Consider the following 18,192-nt stretch of genomic DNA (forward strand, 5'->3'; position numbering starts at 1 on the left):
TTTTTGAATAGGTATACAGTATCTATTTGACCTTTCGGGTCAGATACTTTGAAATATTAGTCAAATACATACTTATAGACATTTACATATGTGTATATATTCATATATATAGATCCCTTCCTTTTTTAACAAACTTGGAAGCGTGGCCAGGCCACTCCCCCTTATTGGACACCTCATACTCCCCCCCCCCCCCCCGATAGTTTAGATTCCCTCCTCCCCGGATTTTGTTGGAGAAGACGGCTTTGATAGCAAATATTGCATCACATTATAATTGTATAATTTTATGTTGATAGTTGATGCATGACTTGATGACATGCTGAACTTTTAAGGTTTGGCGTGTAGCCTTAAGTAGAGTTAATGACAATAAATAGAACTCTTGATGTTATAACCATAACATTTTCCAACAATAAAAATTTATTAAAAAACAATACACCTTGGGCCAGATTCACAAATAAGATACGACGGCGTATCTCCTGATACGCCATCGTATCTCTGTTTCTATCTATGCGACTGATTCATAGAATCAGTTACGCATATATAGCCATAAGATCCGACAGGTGTAATTGTTTTACACTGTCGGATCTTAGGATGCAGTACCGCGGCCGCCGCTGGGGGGAGTTTGCGTCGTAAACCAGCGTCGGGTATGCAAATTAGGAGTTACGGCGATCCCCGGCAGTTTTTCGCGTTCGCTACATCGCCGCTAGTCTAGTTTCCCGTCGCAAAGTTATTTTTTTTGGTGCCTTAACTTTACACAGCAATCGTATTGCTGTGTAAAGTATGGCTGTCGTTCCCGCGTCGAAATTTAAAAAATAACGTCGTTTGCGTAAGCTGTCCGGGAATACGGAATTACGCTACGCGCGTCGCCGTTCAAAAAAATGACGTCACGGCGCGCAAAGCACGGCGGGAGTTAAGAAACGGAGCATGCGCAGTAGGTCCGGCACGGGAGCGCGCCTAATTTAAATAGCACACGACCCATTTAAATTGGCCCGCCTTGCGCCGGAGGCCGCCGGCGTAGTTTTCATCGCAAGTGCTTGGTGAATCAGGCACGTGCGATGAAAAGTTGCGGCGGCGTAACGTATCTACGATACGTTACGCAGCCGCTGCCCTACGTGAATCTGGCCCCTTGTGACTGCAATCAGGTGTAACAAAGAGTTTAGAGGTCAGTAGTAAGTAAAGCAGAGTTCAGAGGTCAGGAGTAAATAATGCAGAGTTTAGGGGTCAGTAGTTTATAACGCAAAGTTCCGCAGTAGGGGTATGTAGCACAGATTTCAGAGGTCAGTGGTAAGTAAATCAGAGTTCAGGGGTCAGTAGTAAGTAACACAGAGGTCAGGAGTAAATAATGCAGAGTTCAGGGGTCAGTAGTAAGTAACACAGAGGTCAGGAGTAAATAGTGCAAAGTCCAGAGGTCAGTAGTATATAACGCAGAGTTACATAGTTATATAGTAGGGAAGTTTGAAAAAGACACAAGTCCATCAAGTCCAACCTATGTGTATGATTTTATAGGAGTATGTAGCACAGAGTTCAGGGGTCAGTAGTAAGTAACGCAGCGGTCAGGAGTAAATTGATGTCTATTGATTGCAAATGAATGGTTGTCACAATAATACTCAACAGTCAACAGTGACTTTATCCTTGCACTCGTCTTTCTCCTTTAGTAAATCATGTGTTTTTGATTTCAGGCTCCCAGCTGATTATAGTGGGTCCGTATCTCGCTGTGTTACTGTTTCTGTATTTTATCCCTCTTGGAATGTACTCACCCTGCATCAGAGAGGAAGGAACACTGGGAGCCAAACCTCTGCTGATTGGGCACAGGGGGTCACCAATAGTAAGTTTTAAAAAAAAATTAATTTCAGTATTATTAACTCAGCTTGATATCTGTGTATCGTTCATACCCATCTTCCATTATCACAGTATGATCTACCTGTATTTGTAACATGTACCCAACACACATTTAATACCAAAAAAACAAACAAAAAAAACTTTTGTTATAGAAAAACATTGATCCTATAAATGCCGGTTCACACTTAGGCGGCACGACTTCAGAGGCGACCTGCAAAATGACCTCTGTATAGAAGTCAATGCAGGTCGCCCCGAAGTCGTACAAGAACCTTTTTCTTGCGTCGCTCCTATTAGAACGGTTCTATTGCATAGAATGGGACGCGACTCGTCAGGCGGCTGAGCCCCAGTGTGAACCGGCTCTCATGGTAAGTTATTTATTTATTTATTGTTTATATTTATATTTTTGCCAAATTGTCTTACCTGCTTCTGTTCTGTAGATCCCTAGACAGGGTAACATTAAATTTTTCAAACTAAGACATTACCTTCTTCAAACGAATTGCTAAGTGGGAAGGTCTGCTTGCTGTAGTCATGTGATCAGTCTCAAGCCTCGTACAAGCTTGCTTTGCGTACACACTGTCAAGACAAAATCTCTTCGTTCTCAAACGCGGTGACGTACAACACATACGACGGCAGGGGAAGTTCGATTCCACTGGCACAACCCTTGGGGCTGCTTTTGCTAATCTCATGTTACTGCGTGTTAAGTAAAAGTTTGGTCGGAGACGATTTGCACTTTTTGTTTGCTTGTGGCTCCCTCAAATGCCAGGGCCCATAGTCGGTAGGCAAGAGGCTAGCATTCAGTCCCCTCGAAAAGCCCCTGTCCCGGCCCCGGGTGAGTCTATCACACAGGGGTGAGTAGTATGTAACACCGCATTTAGAGAGGTCAGCAATAAGTAACGCAGAGTACAAGGGTCATATGTAAGTGACACAGGGTTTGGAGGTCGGTAGTAAGTAATGCACAGTTCAGGTGTCAGCAGTAAGTAAGGCAAAGTATAGTATGTAATACAGAGAGCGGACAGTGGCCAGACAATTTCATGCAGTATAAGTATAGACATGCAGTATCAGATATGTAACCTCAGTGAAAATAGTATTAGACCGTCCTAAAACATTTCACAACCAAACCAATCATTTTCAAATGGCACTTCGTTTCTATTAAGCAAATGTGATGAGAATAATTATATACTGAATGTTTTATACTGAATGTTCATGAAGGTCAACAAGAGAAAGAACAGCAAAGGGACAAAAGGTAAAGTTTACATAAGCGGCTGATGGGAAATAGGCAAATTAGAGTAAATCAGAGCACAGCCGTATATTTAAAATTAGACTGAAAATTTGAATGCAAATAAACCATAGTACACGTGATAATAATTAAAATAAACGATGGAAGAAACAAATTATGTTTTCGGACTTTCATTTTACAAATGGAAATAACAGGAAAGCAGGGGCGCAATGTTTTATTTTATACATTTTGTTCCACTTACAACCATCACTATAGAACCATATTATCCGGCCCTTGGGGTACTATTCTGCCATATGATATGAGGTACTATTACTCCCACTGACACCAACAATGGGGCATTATTACTCCCACTGACACCAACAATGGGGCATTATTACTCCCACTGACACCAACAATGGGGCATTATTACTCCCACTGACACCAACAATGGGGCATTATTACTCCCACTGACACCAACAATAGGGCACTAATTCTTTCACTGGTACTAGTGATGGGGCACTACTCCTCCTCACGTTTACCCTTACTGATGTTGGGCCGAGGACATTTTCTACCCCCCAATGGCCACAATCCGGCCCCCTTAAAGTCTGAAGGACAGAAAACTGGCCCTTTGTTTGAAAAGTTTGGAGACCCCTGGTCTATAGGGAAGCCAGATGTTACGTCTGTTTGGCAATCAATTGCTACACGTAGTAACGAATCTATAAGGATATTTTGTGTATCTCCAATCAAATAAAGCGGCAGCCAGCGAATGGTTAAATCATTCGATATCAAGAGATTAAAATCGCACGTGTAGTTTAGCTCTAAGCCAGTAAAAATCTCCTCATCCTTCAGCAATGTTAAAATTCTAAGATCTTTTCTCGGTGTGTAATGATGTCTTTGCTCTCATTTCCAAACAGCTGGCACCAGAAAACACCAAGATGTCGTTTGAAAAAACGATTGAGCACGAAGGAGACGGCCTGGAGACGGACGTCACGATCAGGTAAGCTTGTTTCTCGGCTCGCCCTCCCCAATGGCTCTGGCGTGTTCTACTGATCTCTATATGGGTTTCCATGGAAACGGCGAAGATTCTGCAACAAAGGATGTGAGATTGAAGGAGTTTGATGTGTCAGATTCTTGGGGGGGAGATAAACATTTCAGAAACCTGCTTTGTGGATTTTCCAATCTCGTGCGGTGTTGGGTTTATCGGAATGAGCTGATGGGATGGGGGCCAGGTTGATTGTTGCTTGGTCTAGATAGCAAAGATCCTTCATGTGACCCGTGTTTAGTGTGTAAAAAAAGAAAAAAAGATGCATTCAATAAAGTGAGCATCGGCCCCGTACACACGACCGAGTTTCTCAGCAGAATTCAGCCAGAAACTCGGTCGGAGCTGGATTCTGCCGAGAAACTCGGTCGTGTGTACACTTTTCAGCGAGGAAGCCGACGAGGAACTCGTCGGGCCGAAAAGAGAACATGTTCTCTTTTTCCTCGTTGTTCAATGAGGAAAGTCGGCCCGCCGAGCTCCTCGGCGGCTTCCACACTGAACTCGCCGAGGAACTCGATGTGTTTGGCACGTCGAGTTCCTCGGACGTGTGTACGGGGCCTGATACTGAAATACTGCCAGCCAAGCTCCCTTGTCCTATGGGAAACCCCATGGTCAGTAAAAACATTGGTTAAGCTGGTGCTTTTATTGTTGTGCAATCCTAGTTCAAACTTTTGAGCCTTTCTCAGCCAGGGTTCCGTTGAACCTCTGGGTTCCTGCTGAGGTTTTTAGGGGTTCCTTGAGGAGTGAGCATTGAGGAATTGATCCATGACATAAGAGGGTCATAAAAGAGAAAAAAGCAAAAAAAAAAAATGCAGACTTTAAAGCAGGGCTCGACAAATCCCAGGCGCCAGGTCGCCATGGCGACTAGAAATGGTGTCCTGGCGACTTGGCTTGGAAGGTGGGCTGGCGCCATCTGGTGGTGAGCCATTGGTATTACAAGTTATTACCACCAGATGTGTGAGCTGGCGCCATCTGGTGGTGGTCGTTGGTATTCCAAGTTAAGCATTACAAGTTAAACAGCAATTCTAATGTAATTTTTCACTATTTTCACTGCCATCTTCTTCCCTCTAATTAGAACCCCCAAACATTATATATATTTTTTATCCTAACACCCTAGAGAATAAAATGTCGATCATTGCAATACTTTCTGTGACGCCGTATTTGCACAGCGGTCTTACAAGCGCACTTTTTTGGGGAAAAATTACACTTTTTTTAATTAAAAAATAAGACAACAGTAAAGTTATCCCCATTTTTTTTAATATTATGAAAGATAATGTTACGCCGAGTAAATTCATACCCAACATGTCACGCTTCAAAATTGCGTCCGCTCGTGGAATGCCGACAAACTTTTACCCTTTAAAATCTTCATAGGCGATGTTTAAAAAAATCTACAGGTTGCATGTTTTGAGTTACAGAGGAGGACTAGGGCTAGAATTATTGCTCTCGCTCTACCAATCGCGGTGATACATCACATGTGTGGTTTGAACACCGTTTACATATGCGGGCGCTGCTCACATATGTGTTTTTTTTTTTTTTTTTTTAAGTGTATTTTTGTGCGTGTACTCGAGAGAGGAGCCGGACTGCAGGAGTTGGGAGTAGGCAGGCCTCCCCCAGAGGCAATCTGCCACCTTTCTCCATGCCCCGGGTGGCAATGGTGGGTGTGTGAGGGGGTCCTCCCACACAGCCCGCCCTACCTGCTCCGCTTTGAAGCCCAACGGGGCAGAGGGAGTGAGAGGATTAGCCCGCTCAACCAGCCCCGTTAGTCCTTCGCCTCTCTTTTAGAGACCGCGTGGTCAAAGTGCGTATGTTAACCCAATTTAGAGTGCGTGTGTAGGTGTGGTGGTTTTTGTGGGAGGGGGTTGGGCGTACTAAGCACAGGCTTACCTTGCATAGCACACCCACTGGGAGCCGGGCTGAGACCACCAAACTCAATTCACATGTAGCCGAGACCGGGATCCGAACCCCTAGCTGCAGAGGTGAATGGCTTGTCAGCGCAGTGCCAATCGCGTTGAGCCACCGCAGCTCCCCTCACATATGTGTTTTTGGCTCTGCGTGCAAGCTCGTCAGGACGGGGTGCGTTTTCTGGCTCCTGACTTTTTTAGCTGGCTCCTAGATTCCAAGCAAATTTGTCAAACCCTGCTTTAAAGATACCTAAGACAACACTCGATATAACATTTACAAAGGATTTATTAGTATAACATTAAAAACGAATGGATCACAGGATCCTAAAATACCGCACAGTAATGTAGCATATGTATGTAAGCAGGTGCAGTGTGCTTTCTCCACTACAGGTGGCGCTGAACCACAGCAGAATTACAGGGTAGAGGAAGTCAAGAGAAACCTGGTTCCTCTATTGTTTCCTGAGTCTCTAGGGCAGCTAACCGGTTGGATGCTGCAGGCCCATGTGACTCTGGCGCCCATCTTGGGTCAGGCAGAGTATATTCAGGGTCAGGGCTTGGCATGCATTTTGCATGCTTATAATGTAGGAATAGGTCATCCATCTGACAGGGACAGTGATTAGTGGCAGGGAGAGGTCCCTAATAAATAGGGAAAGGATAGGGACATGCCATCCTTCCTGGAAACCTCCCCAATTTAGGTATGGATCATTTCTGATTCTCAAGACAGATGGTGTGGGCACATCTGAGACCTACTCCTCTACACACTGCTGTGTTCCCAGTCGGGCCCCCCGCCCCTGGGTTTGTTGTAAATTGCTGGATTCTACATTAATACAAGTTCTGTTCTCTGGAACTGGACTCTGAGCGTTTACTGCTGCCGCACCACGCTGTACCTCCCCACATTCATATATGCCGGTTCCAAAGAAGCAAGGCACTTAAAACTACTAACAAAATATAAAATTATTTTCATACATAAAATATTGATGTACAAGAGATTGTAGCAAAAGGCAGAAGCCCTTTCACTTCTCAAAGAGTTTCATGCAATTCCTCCACTTCTTCAGGATAGAACAGTATCACACGCTACACAGTAAGTATATAGTTAGATAACTTAATTAGAAATATATATAGCCAGATTCAGAGAGAGTTACGGCGGCGTATCAGTAGATACGCCGACGTAACTCTGAATCTGCGCCGTCGTAAATTTAAGCGTATTTTGGAAACCAGGTACGCTTAAATTAGGCTAAGATACGAGCGCCGTAAGTCTCCTACGCCGTCGTATCTTAGGGTGCAATATTTACACTGGCCGCTAGGTGGCGATTCCGTTGAGTTCGGCATAGAATATGCAAATGCCTAGATACGCCGATTCACGAACGTACGTGCGCCCGTCGCAGTAAAGATACGCCGTTTCCGTAAGAGATACGCCGCATAAAGATAAAGCTGCCCCCTAGGTGGCGTAGCCAATGTTAAGTATGGCCGTCGTTCCCGCGTCGAAATTTGAAAATTTTACTTTGTTTGTGTAAGTCGTCCGTGAATGGGACTGGACGTAATTTACGTTCACGTCGAAACCAATACGTCCTTGCGGCGTACTTTGGAGCAATACACACTGGAATATGTACACGGACGGCGCATGCGCCGTTCGTAAAAAACTTCAATCACGTCGGGTCACCACCCATTTACATAAAACACACCCCCCTCATCCTCATTTGAATTAGGCGCGCTTACGCCGGCCCCATTTACGCTACGGCGCCGTAACTTAGGAGGCACTTACTTACGGCGGCGTAAATACGATACGCTACGCCGCCGTACCTGAATCTGGCTAATAGACATTTATAGTCAACTGTTAATATGAAAATGTGACATAATAAATAGTACATATGTTCCTTCTGCATGACATACTTAAAAAATTCTCATGCAATAGTCCATATATGTGCGGAAGCCCAGATTATGATAAGCACCCTGCCCACAGACCCCCACAACCAATGGCCAGGGTTGTCGGGAAGATGCCCTTGTTCCCATCAACATGGGTACAAGGTGCTTTGGGGTGGGTCCTGCCCCAAAGCACCCACCCCACATGTTGAGGGAATGTGGCCTGGTGTGGTTCAGGATTGGGAGGGGGGAGCTCGCTCGCCCCCTCCCCATCCTGACCTGCGGGGTTGCATGCTCGGATAAGGGTCTGGTATGTTTTTTTATTTATGTTGGCATGGGGGATTTTCCTTAAAATCCATACTAGACCCAAGGGTCTGGTATGGTCTTGGAGGGTACCATATAAATAATACATTTACCAAACCTTTACAGTATACTGTATATAGCTGATACAAAAAATAAAAATAAATAGTGAATGGACACTTCTTGGTCTTTCAGCTATGACGGGGTCCCGTTCCTCATGCATGACAGCACTTTGAAGAGAACAACAAACGTCCAAGAGGTTTATCCCAACCTGACTAAGGCCAACGCCGCCATGTTGCCCTGGGACCTGTTGGAGACTCTTAATGCCGGGAAATGGTTCACACAGGTACTGTGACTCCTCACCTGTGCTACATTGGGACATGTCCTCAGTGTGTGTGCAGACATGCTGGATCGCCATTTTTCTGCATGCATGCCTGTTATCTTTGAGTTGTTGAAACAGTTTAGCACAATACAGTCAAAGGCTAAGGCCCCATTCACACCCGAGCTCATCGGAAGTGCAAAAACAATGCGTGTTTGGGTGCCACTTATTGTGAATGGCACCCAAAACATGCTAAGAAATTGGATTTCAGTTCTTTCAATCATGGAGGCTCAGCATCACATGTGGGTATATAATGAAAATAGAGAGGTTTTATTTATAGAATATGTAATATTTCATCTTCCTGATATGTGCCTGCTGTACCATGTACTTGTATGAGAAAGTATCCTGTCCTCTTTGTATTGCTTCCTTGAAACCCCTGGTGTTCCTCTCAGCCCCTCTGCTTTCCTATTAAAAACTGACCACACTAGGCATGAGAGCACAGCTTGGTCAGTTCTCTGGCTGTACTAAGAACTCAGGCCCGGATTCACGTACATCGGCGTATCTTTGAGCGGGCGTAACGTATCCTATTTACGTTACGCCTCTGCAACTTAGACGGGCAAGTGCAGTATTCTCAAAGCACTTGCTCCGTAAGTTGCGGCGGCGTAGCGTAAATAGGCCGGCGTAAGCCCGCCTAATTCAAATGTGGAAGATGTGGGCGTGTGTTATGTAAATGTTATGTGACCCCACATAAATTACGCTTTTTACGAACGGCGCATGCGCCGTCCGTGGACATGTCCCAGTGTGCATTGCTCCAAAGTACGCCGCAAGGACGTATTGGTTTCGACGTGAACGTAAATTACGTCCAGCCCCATTCACGGACGACTTACGCAAACAGCGTAAAATTTTCAAAATTCGACGCGGGAACGACGTCCATACTTAACATTGGTACGCCGCATGTACGCCTTATATAGAAGGGGTAACTTTACGCCGGGAAAAGCCTAACGTAAACGGCGTATCTGTACTGCGTTCGTGAATTCGCGTATCTAGCTGATTTACATATTTCTAGGCATAAATCAGCGTACACGCCCCTAGCGGCCAGCGTAAATATGCAGTTAAGATCCGACGGCGTAAGAGACTTACGCCGGTCGGATCTAATACAAATCTATGCTTAACTGATTCTATGAATCAGGCGCATAGATACGACGGCTCAGACTCAGAGATACGACGGCGTATCTGGAGATACGCCGTTGTATCTCCTTTGAGAATCTGGGCCCCAGTCTTGTCTCCTTCAATGATCAGACTTCTGCCGATATCCTTTGCATTCCCTGACTGTAAGGCCCCTGGGGAGGATGGCCTTCCCATGGAAATGTACAAACAATATGCAGAGGTATTACTGCCACAGTTGCTGAAGATATTTAATGCAGCGCAGGAACTAATTGCTTTACGTCCTTCTATGTCTAAGGCCAACATTGTCCTTATCCTTAAGCCGCGTACACACGACCGTTTTTCATGACGAGAAAAGTGCCATTTTTTTAATTGGTCATTAAAAACGATCGTGTGTAGGCTCCAGAGCATTTTTCGGAACGAGAAAAATGTCCGTTAAAAATTTAGAACCTGCTCTATTTTTTCTCGTCCTTTTTGACGTCTTCAAAAATGGTCGTGTGTACGCTTTAACGACGGAAAAAAATGTGCATGCTCAGAAGCAACAGATTGAAAAGCACGAAGACTGAAAAGCGCAAATCGTCTCTCACCAAACTTTTACTAACACGCTGTAACACTAAGGCCCCTTTCAGACTGGGGCGGGAGCTGCGGTGGCGGTATAACGCCGCTAAAAATAGCGGTGCTATACCGCCGGAATTGCCGCGGGTATCAGCCGCTAGCGGTGCGGTATTAACCCCCGCTAGCGGCCGATAAAGAGTTAATACCGCCTGCAATGCGCCTCTATAGAGGCGCATTGCGGGCGGTATTGCCGCGGTTCCCATTGTTTTCAATGGGAAGGAGCGGTGAAGGAGCGGTATACATGCCGCTCCTCTAACCGCTCCAAAGATGCTGCTGACAGGAGATTTTTTTGTCTCCCGCCAGCGCATCGCCTCAGTGTGAAAGCCCTCGGGCTTTCACATTGAGTCTGCAGTGCAGGAGTTTTTCAGGCGGGATAGCAGCGCTATTTTTAGCGCTTTACCGCCTGAAAAACTCCTCAATGTGAAAGGGGCCTTAATCAGCAAAAGCAGCCCAAAGGGTGGCGCCATTAGAATGGAACTTCCCCTTTATAGTGCCGTCGTATGTTTTGTACGTCACCGCGCTTTGCTCAAGATTTTTTTTCACGATCGTGTGTATTCAAGGCAGGCTTGAGAGGAATCACGTCGAGAAAAACTTCTTTTTTTTTCCCATGACAATAAAAACGGCCGTGTGTACGCTTGTTAAAGACCCAGCGGGGCCAGGATCCTATAGACCAGTGATGGTGAACCTTGGCACCCCAGATGTTTTAGAATTACATTTCCCATGATGCTCAACTACACTGCAGAGGGCTTGAGCATCATGGGAGATGTAGTTTCAAAACATTTGGGGTACCAAGGTTCACCATCACGGCTATAGACCCATTTTACTGTTACAAAGTAATATAAAACTTTTAGCCAAAACACTGACAATTAGGCTGAATGGGGTTATTGCATCTATTGTCCACTCCGATCAAGCCGGGGTTATGCCTAATAAATCCACTGCAGGTAATTTAGGAAGGCTGCTCCTTAACCACTTGCTTACTGGGCACTTAAACCCCCTTCCTGCCCAGACCAATTTTTAGCTTTCAGCGTTGTCACACTTTGAATGACAATTGCGCAGTCATACAACGCTGTACCCAAATTTTTATATATTTTTTCCCCACAAACAGAACTTTCTTTTGGTATTTGATTACCTCAGGGTGTTTTATTTTTTTGTTAAAAAAAATGAAACAAGTCCAAACATTTTGAAAAAAAAAAAAAATACAAAACTGTTTTATATTTTGTTATAACATTTTGCAAACAGGTAATTTTTCTCCTTCATTGATGTACGCTTATGAGGCTGCACTGATTGACACTGATATGCTGCATTGATGGGCACTGATAAGGCGGCACTGGTGGGCACTGATGAGGCGGCACTGGTGGGCACTAAGGTGGCACTGATGGGCAGCTCTAAAGGGCACTAATAGGTGGCATTGATAGGTGGCACTAATGGGCACTCATAGGTGATAGTGGTGGGCAGTGATGGGTGGCAGTGATGGGTACTTGTAGGTGACACTGATAGGCAGCACTGCTAGATGGCACTGATGAGGCATTAATTGGCACCACTGGTGGGCATTGATAGGTGGCACTCCTGGGCATTGATAGTTGGCACTAATTGGCGGCACTGATATACACTGGTGGGCACTGATATGCACTGTGTGGGCACTGGCAGGTGGTACTGGCAGGCGGTACTGGTTGACACAGACAGTGGAGTTGAGGCGGCTGTGCCTCTTCCTCTTTGGGACCAATGTCCCTTACCCAGAAGCTGGTGAATGGCTTTTTTTTTCTCCTCACGCTATTAGCGCAAGGAGAAAGAAAACGATCACGATCTTCTGTTTACATCACGTGATCAGCTGTCATTGGCTGACGGCTGATCACGTGGTAAGGGGACTCCGATCTGTGATCACCCGAGTCTCATTGACTCTGTGATCACAGCGCGCGCTACGCGTGTGAAAAGGGGGCAGGCGGGGAGCGTGCAAAGGGGAGGAAGTCTTTTGACGGCCTCCTGGAAAAGTAGGTCCGCGCTGTGACCGTCATTAGGCTATAGCGCTAATGGGAACAGGTTAACATGCAACCCCTAGCTGATAATGTTGGTCATGGGGCCCCACTTTCACTGGATGCTATGAAAGCATTTGGTAGCATTGAGTGGGTATATCTATGGGAGGTCCTTAAAAGATTTGGCTTTGGGGGGGACATAGATTTCCTGGGATCGTTTATTGTATTGCCCCCTACAGGCAGCCATCAGGGACATGACGGCATCCGGTATGCTGTCCCACACTTTCACTTTGGGAAGGGGCTCAAGGCACGGGTATCCGCTGTCACACTTGTTTGCCCTGACCATAGAACCCCTGGCAATTAGGATCAGAGATAACCTGTTCATCATTGGTTTCTGCTATGGCAATAGGCAGGAAAAAGTGATGTTGTATGCAGATGACACAATGATTATGCTTGGAGACATGGATGAAAGGGGTGGGCCAGGGACAGTGAGGCTGCGGAGGAATGCCTAGATGATGCTGGATGTCCTCCAGCTAGGAAATGGGCCCTACCTGACTTGCTGCGGCTTCTAAGGCATATTGAAGCTCACAATGTGCAGTGAAATCAGAGTAAGTAACTTCAGTACAGCAGAGGAACCTGTATAACTGTACAAGACTGAAGGGAGAGATATAGGGCCAGATTCACATAGCACTGCGGCGGCGTAACTTATCGTAGATACGTTACACCGCCGCAAGTTTTCATCGCAAGTGCCTGATTCACAGAGCACTTGCGATGAAAACTACGCCGGCGGCCTCCGGCGCAAGGCGGGTCAATTCAAATGGGCGTGTGCCATTTAAATTAGGCGCGCTCCCGCGCAGGACCTACTGCGCATGCTCCGTTTCGCAAATCCCGTCGTGCTTTGCGCGCCGTGACGTTATTTTTTTGAACGGCGACGCGTGTAGTGTACTTCCGTATTCCCGGACGTGTTACGCAAACGACGTTCATTTTTAAATTTCAACGCGGGAACGACGGCCATACTTTAGACAGCAATACGATTGCTGACTAAAGTTAGGGCACCTAAAACGATGACTAACTTTGCGACGGGAAACTAGACTAGCGGGCGACGTGGCGAACGCGAAAATCCGTTGGGGATCCGCCGTAACTGCTAATTTGCATACCCAACGCTGGTTTACGACGCAAACTCCACCCAGCGGCGGCCGCGGTACTGCATCCTAAGATCCGACAGTGTAAAACTATTACACCTGTCGGATCTTATGGATATCTATGCGTAACTGATTCTATGAATCAGCCGCATAGATAGAAACAGAGATACGCCGTCGTATCTCTTTGGTGAATCTGGCCCGGAGTTCCACTTTAGGGTTTAAAAGAAGAAGTTCTGCAAATAAATAATCCTAGGATCCCCTCTTGCATCCCAAGTGCTCCAAATCCCTGGGCACTCCACGGTGACCAGCTGTGTCTAGAGAAAAGCTAATGCACGGCACATATACAGCCAATAATTATCCAGCCATTTCTCTGTACAGCGGAGGAAAATTGCCAGTAGGGATGGGAGGGGAGCGCCTGTGGCGAAAATTTCCACTAATTGCACAATGCGGCAAAATTATCATGACAAAAAAATAAATAAGCGGACATTGTGATTTGTTGGTAAACAAAGGCGACACAATCACACACAGAGTGATAAAAGCATCAAATAATAAGATACACAGGCACAAAATATATTCACTGCACTTTTCTTTGTGTTTTTTTACTTTTATTTTGTATTTTGTTGTTTGAAGATATTTCACAGTAAGAAAAAAAAAATATGAATGCATTTGTGTTTTTTTTTTTCTTAATTTTTGTGTTTAACCACTTGCTTACTGGGCACATATACCCCCCTCCTGACCAGGTGAAATTTCAGCTTCCGGCACTGCGTCGCTTTAACTGACAATTGCGCGGTCGTGCGACGTGGCTCCCAAACAAAATTGACGTCCTTTTTTCCCCACAAGTAGAGCTTTCTTTTGGTGCTATTTGATCACATCTGCGGTTTTTATTTTTTGCGCTATAAACAAAAAAGAGCGTCAATTTTGAGAAAAAATACAATATTTTTTACTTGTTGCTATAATAAATAGCCCAATTTAAAAAAAATAAAATGTTCTCAGTCTAGGCCGATACGTATTCTTCTACATATTTTTAGTAAAAAAAAAAAAAAAAATCGCAATAAGCGACTGGTTTGCGCAAAAGTTATAGCGCCTACAAAATAGGGGACAGAATTATTATTTTTTATTATTTATTTTTTTACTAGTAATGGCGGCGATCTGCGATTTTTATTGGGACGGCGACATTATGGCGGACACATGGGACACATTTTTGGCACTATTCACATTTATACTGCGATCAGTGCTATAAATATGCACTAATTACTGTCAAAATGTGACTGGCATTGAAGAGGTTAACACTAGGGGGTGAGGGAGGGGTTAAATGTGTACCCTGCCTAGTGTTACTAACTGTGGGGGAGGGGACTGACTGGGGGAGGTGACCGATCTGTGTCCCTATGTACAAGAGACACAGATCCGTCTCCTGTCTCCCTGACAGCACGCTGTCATTGTGAGAGCCGGCAATGAGAAATGATCTCATATGTTTACATATGAGATCATCTCTCATTGGCTGCACAGATCGCGCTGTAAATAGCCGCTGTGATTGGCTATTTACCGCGATCTGTGTTTGGCTGTGTCCAAGGGACACAGCCAGCACAGCAGTTCCCCGCTGCACGCTCGGGAACGCGCGCGGGGAACGAGGAAAGGGGCGGCCATAAAAACACAGCCTCCCAGAGAAGTAGAGCCACCCTGCGGCCGTATATAGTCGTACGGCCGTCGGGAAGTGGTTAATAAATTAATAATAATAATAATAATAATAATAATAATAAAATACATAAAAAAAAGAAACAAAAACACACACTTTTATACTATAGAATTTTACTTATATGGGACTTTAAATATGCCTCCAATAGTCAACAAACATGAGTTAAAATTAGGGTTGTCCCGATACCACTTTTTTAGGACTGAGTACAAGTACCGATACTTTTTTTCAAGTAGTCGCCGATACCGAATACCGATACTTTTTTTAAATGTGTCCCCAAATGCAGCCATGTCCCCCCACATATTGCAGCCATGTATCCCCCCATGCAGTCATGTATCCCCCCCATCCAGCCATGTCTCCCCCCCATCCAGCCATGTCTCCCCCCCATCCAGCCATGTCTCCCCCCATCCATTCATGTCTCCCCCATCCAGCCATGTCTCCCCCCATCCAGCCATGTCTCCCCCCATCCAGCCATGTATCCCCCCATGCAGCCATGTATCCCCCCATGCAGCCATGTATCCCCCCATGCAGTCATGTATCCCCCCATGCAGTCATGTATCCCCCATGCAGCCATGTATCCCCCCCATGCAGCCATGTATCCCCCCCATGCAGCCATGTCTCCCCCCCATCCAGCCATGTCTCCCCCCCATCCAGCCACGTCTCCCCCCATGCAGCCATCGTCTCCCCCCATGCAGCCATCGTCTCCCCCCATCCAGCCATCGTCTCCCCCCATCCAGCCATGTCTCCCCCCATCCAGCCATCGTCTCCCCCCATCCAGCCATCGTCTGCCCCCATCCAGCCATCGTCTCCCCCCATCCAGCCATCGTCTCCCCCCATGCAGCCATCGTCTCCCCCCATGCAGCCATCGTCTCCCCCCATGCAGCCATCGTCTCCCCCCATGCAGCCATCGTCTCCCCCCATGCAGCCATCGTCTGCCCCCATGCAGCCATCGTCTCCCCCCATGCAGCCATCGTCTCCCCCCATGCAGCCATGTTCCACTTACCTGCATCCCCGCTGCCGCCGACTGTGTAATACGCCGGGAACGTTACAGCTTTGAATCGCTGTAATGATTGGCCCCGCGCTGCGTATAGACACTCCCCCTTGCTCGGGATTGGACAGTTCACCCGAGCAAGGGGTATTCTATTTGTGTATCGGGGCGGGGTATCGGCGTCTGAGTACCGCCGAAAAAAATCGGAATCGGTATCGGGACAACCCTAGCTAAAATATACCCGTATTTATCGGCATATAACACGAAAGAAAAACTTACTTATTTACAAAAAAGTTAACAGAAAAAAATAAAAACTTTATTTTTTTTCAAAATTTTTAGTCTTTTTTTAGTTGTTGCGCAAAAAAAAATCGCAGAGGTGATCAAATACCACCAAAAGAAAGCTCTATTTGTGGGGAAAAAAGGACGCCAATTTTGTTTGGGTACAGTGTAGCATGACCGCGCAATTGCCATTCAAAGTGCGACAGCGCTGAAAGCTGAAAATTGGCTTGGGCGGGAAGGTGTGTAAGTGCCTGGTATGGAAGTGGTTAAAGTCCTAAAGGATGATGCCTTCTATGATAAAGTGATATCTGATTGTAACACTCATCCTTCGGGATATGTTTGTATTGTGTTCACACTCTTATAGAGTCCCTTTACATTTTTACTGGTTTTCAACCTTTTCTTTCTTATTGTGAAAAAATTGTCAACAAAATACACACAAAAAACAACAACAACTCAGTAGCCGTTTAAAGTGCATTGAACCCTTTAAACACTTAAGCCCCGGACCATTTGGCTGTCCAAAGACCAGAGCACTTTTTGCGATTCGCCACTGCGTCGCTTTAACTGACAATTGCACGGTCGTGCGACGTGGCTCCCAAACAAAATTGATGTCCTTTTTTCCCCACAAATAGAGCTTTCTTTTGGTGGTATTTGATCACCTCTGCGATTTTTATATATTGCGTTATAAACAAAAATAGAGCGACAATTTAGAAAAAAAAGCAATAGTTTGTACTTTTTGCTATAATAAATATCCCCATTTAAAAAAATAAATCAGTTTAGGCCGATATGTATTCTTCTACATATTTTTGGTAAAAAAAAAATCTCTATAAGCTTATATTGATTGGTTTGCAAAAAAGTTATAGGGCCAGATTCTTAAAGGGCTTACGACGGCGCAACGCCATTTGCGCCGTCGTAAGTCCTAATCTGGCCCATCGTATCTAGGCGACTGATTCTTAGAATCAGTTACGCATAGATATCCATTAGATCTGACAGGCGTAAGGCTCTTACGCTGTCAGATCTTAGATGCATTTTTTTTCCCGCCGCCTATGCAAATTAGCTATTTACGCGAGATTCCCGAACGTACGCGCGGTCGATGCAGTGAATTTATGACGTTTCCGTAGCATTTGCGACGCATAAAGTTGCCCCTGCTATATGAGGGGCAACCAATGTTAAGTATGGCCGTCGTTCCCGCGTCAAAATTTAAAAATGTACGTCGTTTGCATAAGTCGTCCGTGAATGGCGCTGGACGCCATTTACGTTAACGTTGAAACCAATGACGTCCTTGCGACGTCATTTAGCTCAATGCACGTCGGGAAATTTTAGGGACGGTGCATGCGCAGTACGATCGGCGCGGGAACGCGCCTAATTTAAATGATCCATGCCCCCTACCTGGATCATTTGAATTAGGCGGGCTTGCGCCGGAGAATTTACGCTACGCCGCCGCAACTTTACAGGCAAGTGCTTTGTGAATCAAGCACTTGCCCGTAAAACTTGTGGCCGCGTAACGTAAACGAGATACGTTACGGCCGCATATACGAGAATCTGGCCCATAGAGTCTACAAAATAGGGGATAGTTTTATGGCATTTTTATTATTATTTTCTTTACTAGTAATGGCAGCGATCTGAGATTTTTAGCGTGACTGCGACATTATGGCAGACACATTGGACACTTTTGACACATTTTTGGGACCATTGTCATTTTTACAGCAATCAGTGCTATAAACATGCACTGGTTACTGTAAAAATTACACTGGCAGTGAAGAGGTTAACCACTAGGGGGCACTGCAGGAGTTAAGTGTGTCCTAGGGAGTGATTCTAACTGTTAGGGGGAGGATCAACCAGTGACACGACAGCGATCACTGTTCCAGATCACAGG

The 18,192-nt window shown here is 45.6% G+C and overlaps 1 protein-coding gene across 3 annotated transcripts in view; it reads left to right on the forward strand.

Moving 5' to 3' along the window:
• GDPD4 (glycerophosphodiester phosphodiesterase domain containing 4) overlaps nucleotides 1-18,192 on the forward strand; it is a 151,091-nt gene that overhangs the window by 81,581 nt on the left and 51,318 nt on the right. For all 3 annotated transcript variants that reach the window (XM_040339983.1, XM_040339982.1, XM_040339984.1), the window contains exons 8-10: nucleotides 1,677-1,822; nucleotides 3,967-4,049; nucleotides 8,348-8,498. In XM_040339983.1, coding sequence (XP_040195917.1) covers nucleotides 1,677-1,822; nucleotides 3,967-4,049; nucleotides 8,348-8,498 — 380 coding nt within the window. The remainder of the gene's footprint in view (nucleotides 1-1,676; nucleotides 1,823-3,966; nucleotides 4,050-8,347; nucleotides 8,499-18,192) is intronic.

This window comes from Rana temporaria, chromosome 2, assembly GCF_905171775.1.
Source record: "Rana temporaria chromosome 2, aRanTem1.1, whole genome shotgun sequence".
NCBI lineage: Eukaryota > Metazoa > Chordata > Amphibia > Anura > Ranidae > Rana > Rana temporaria.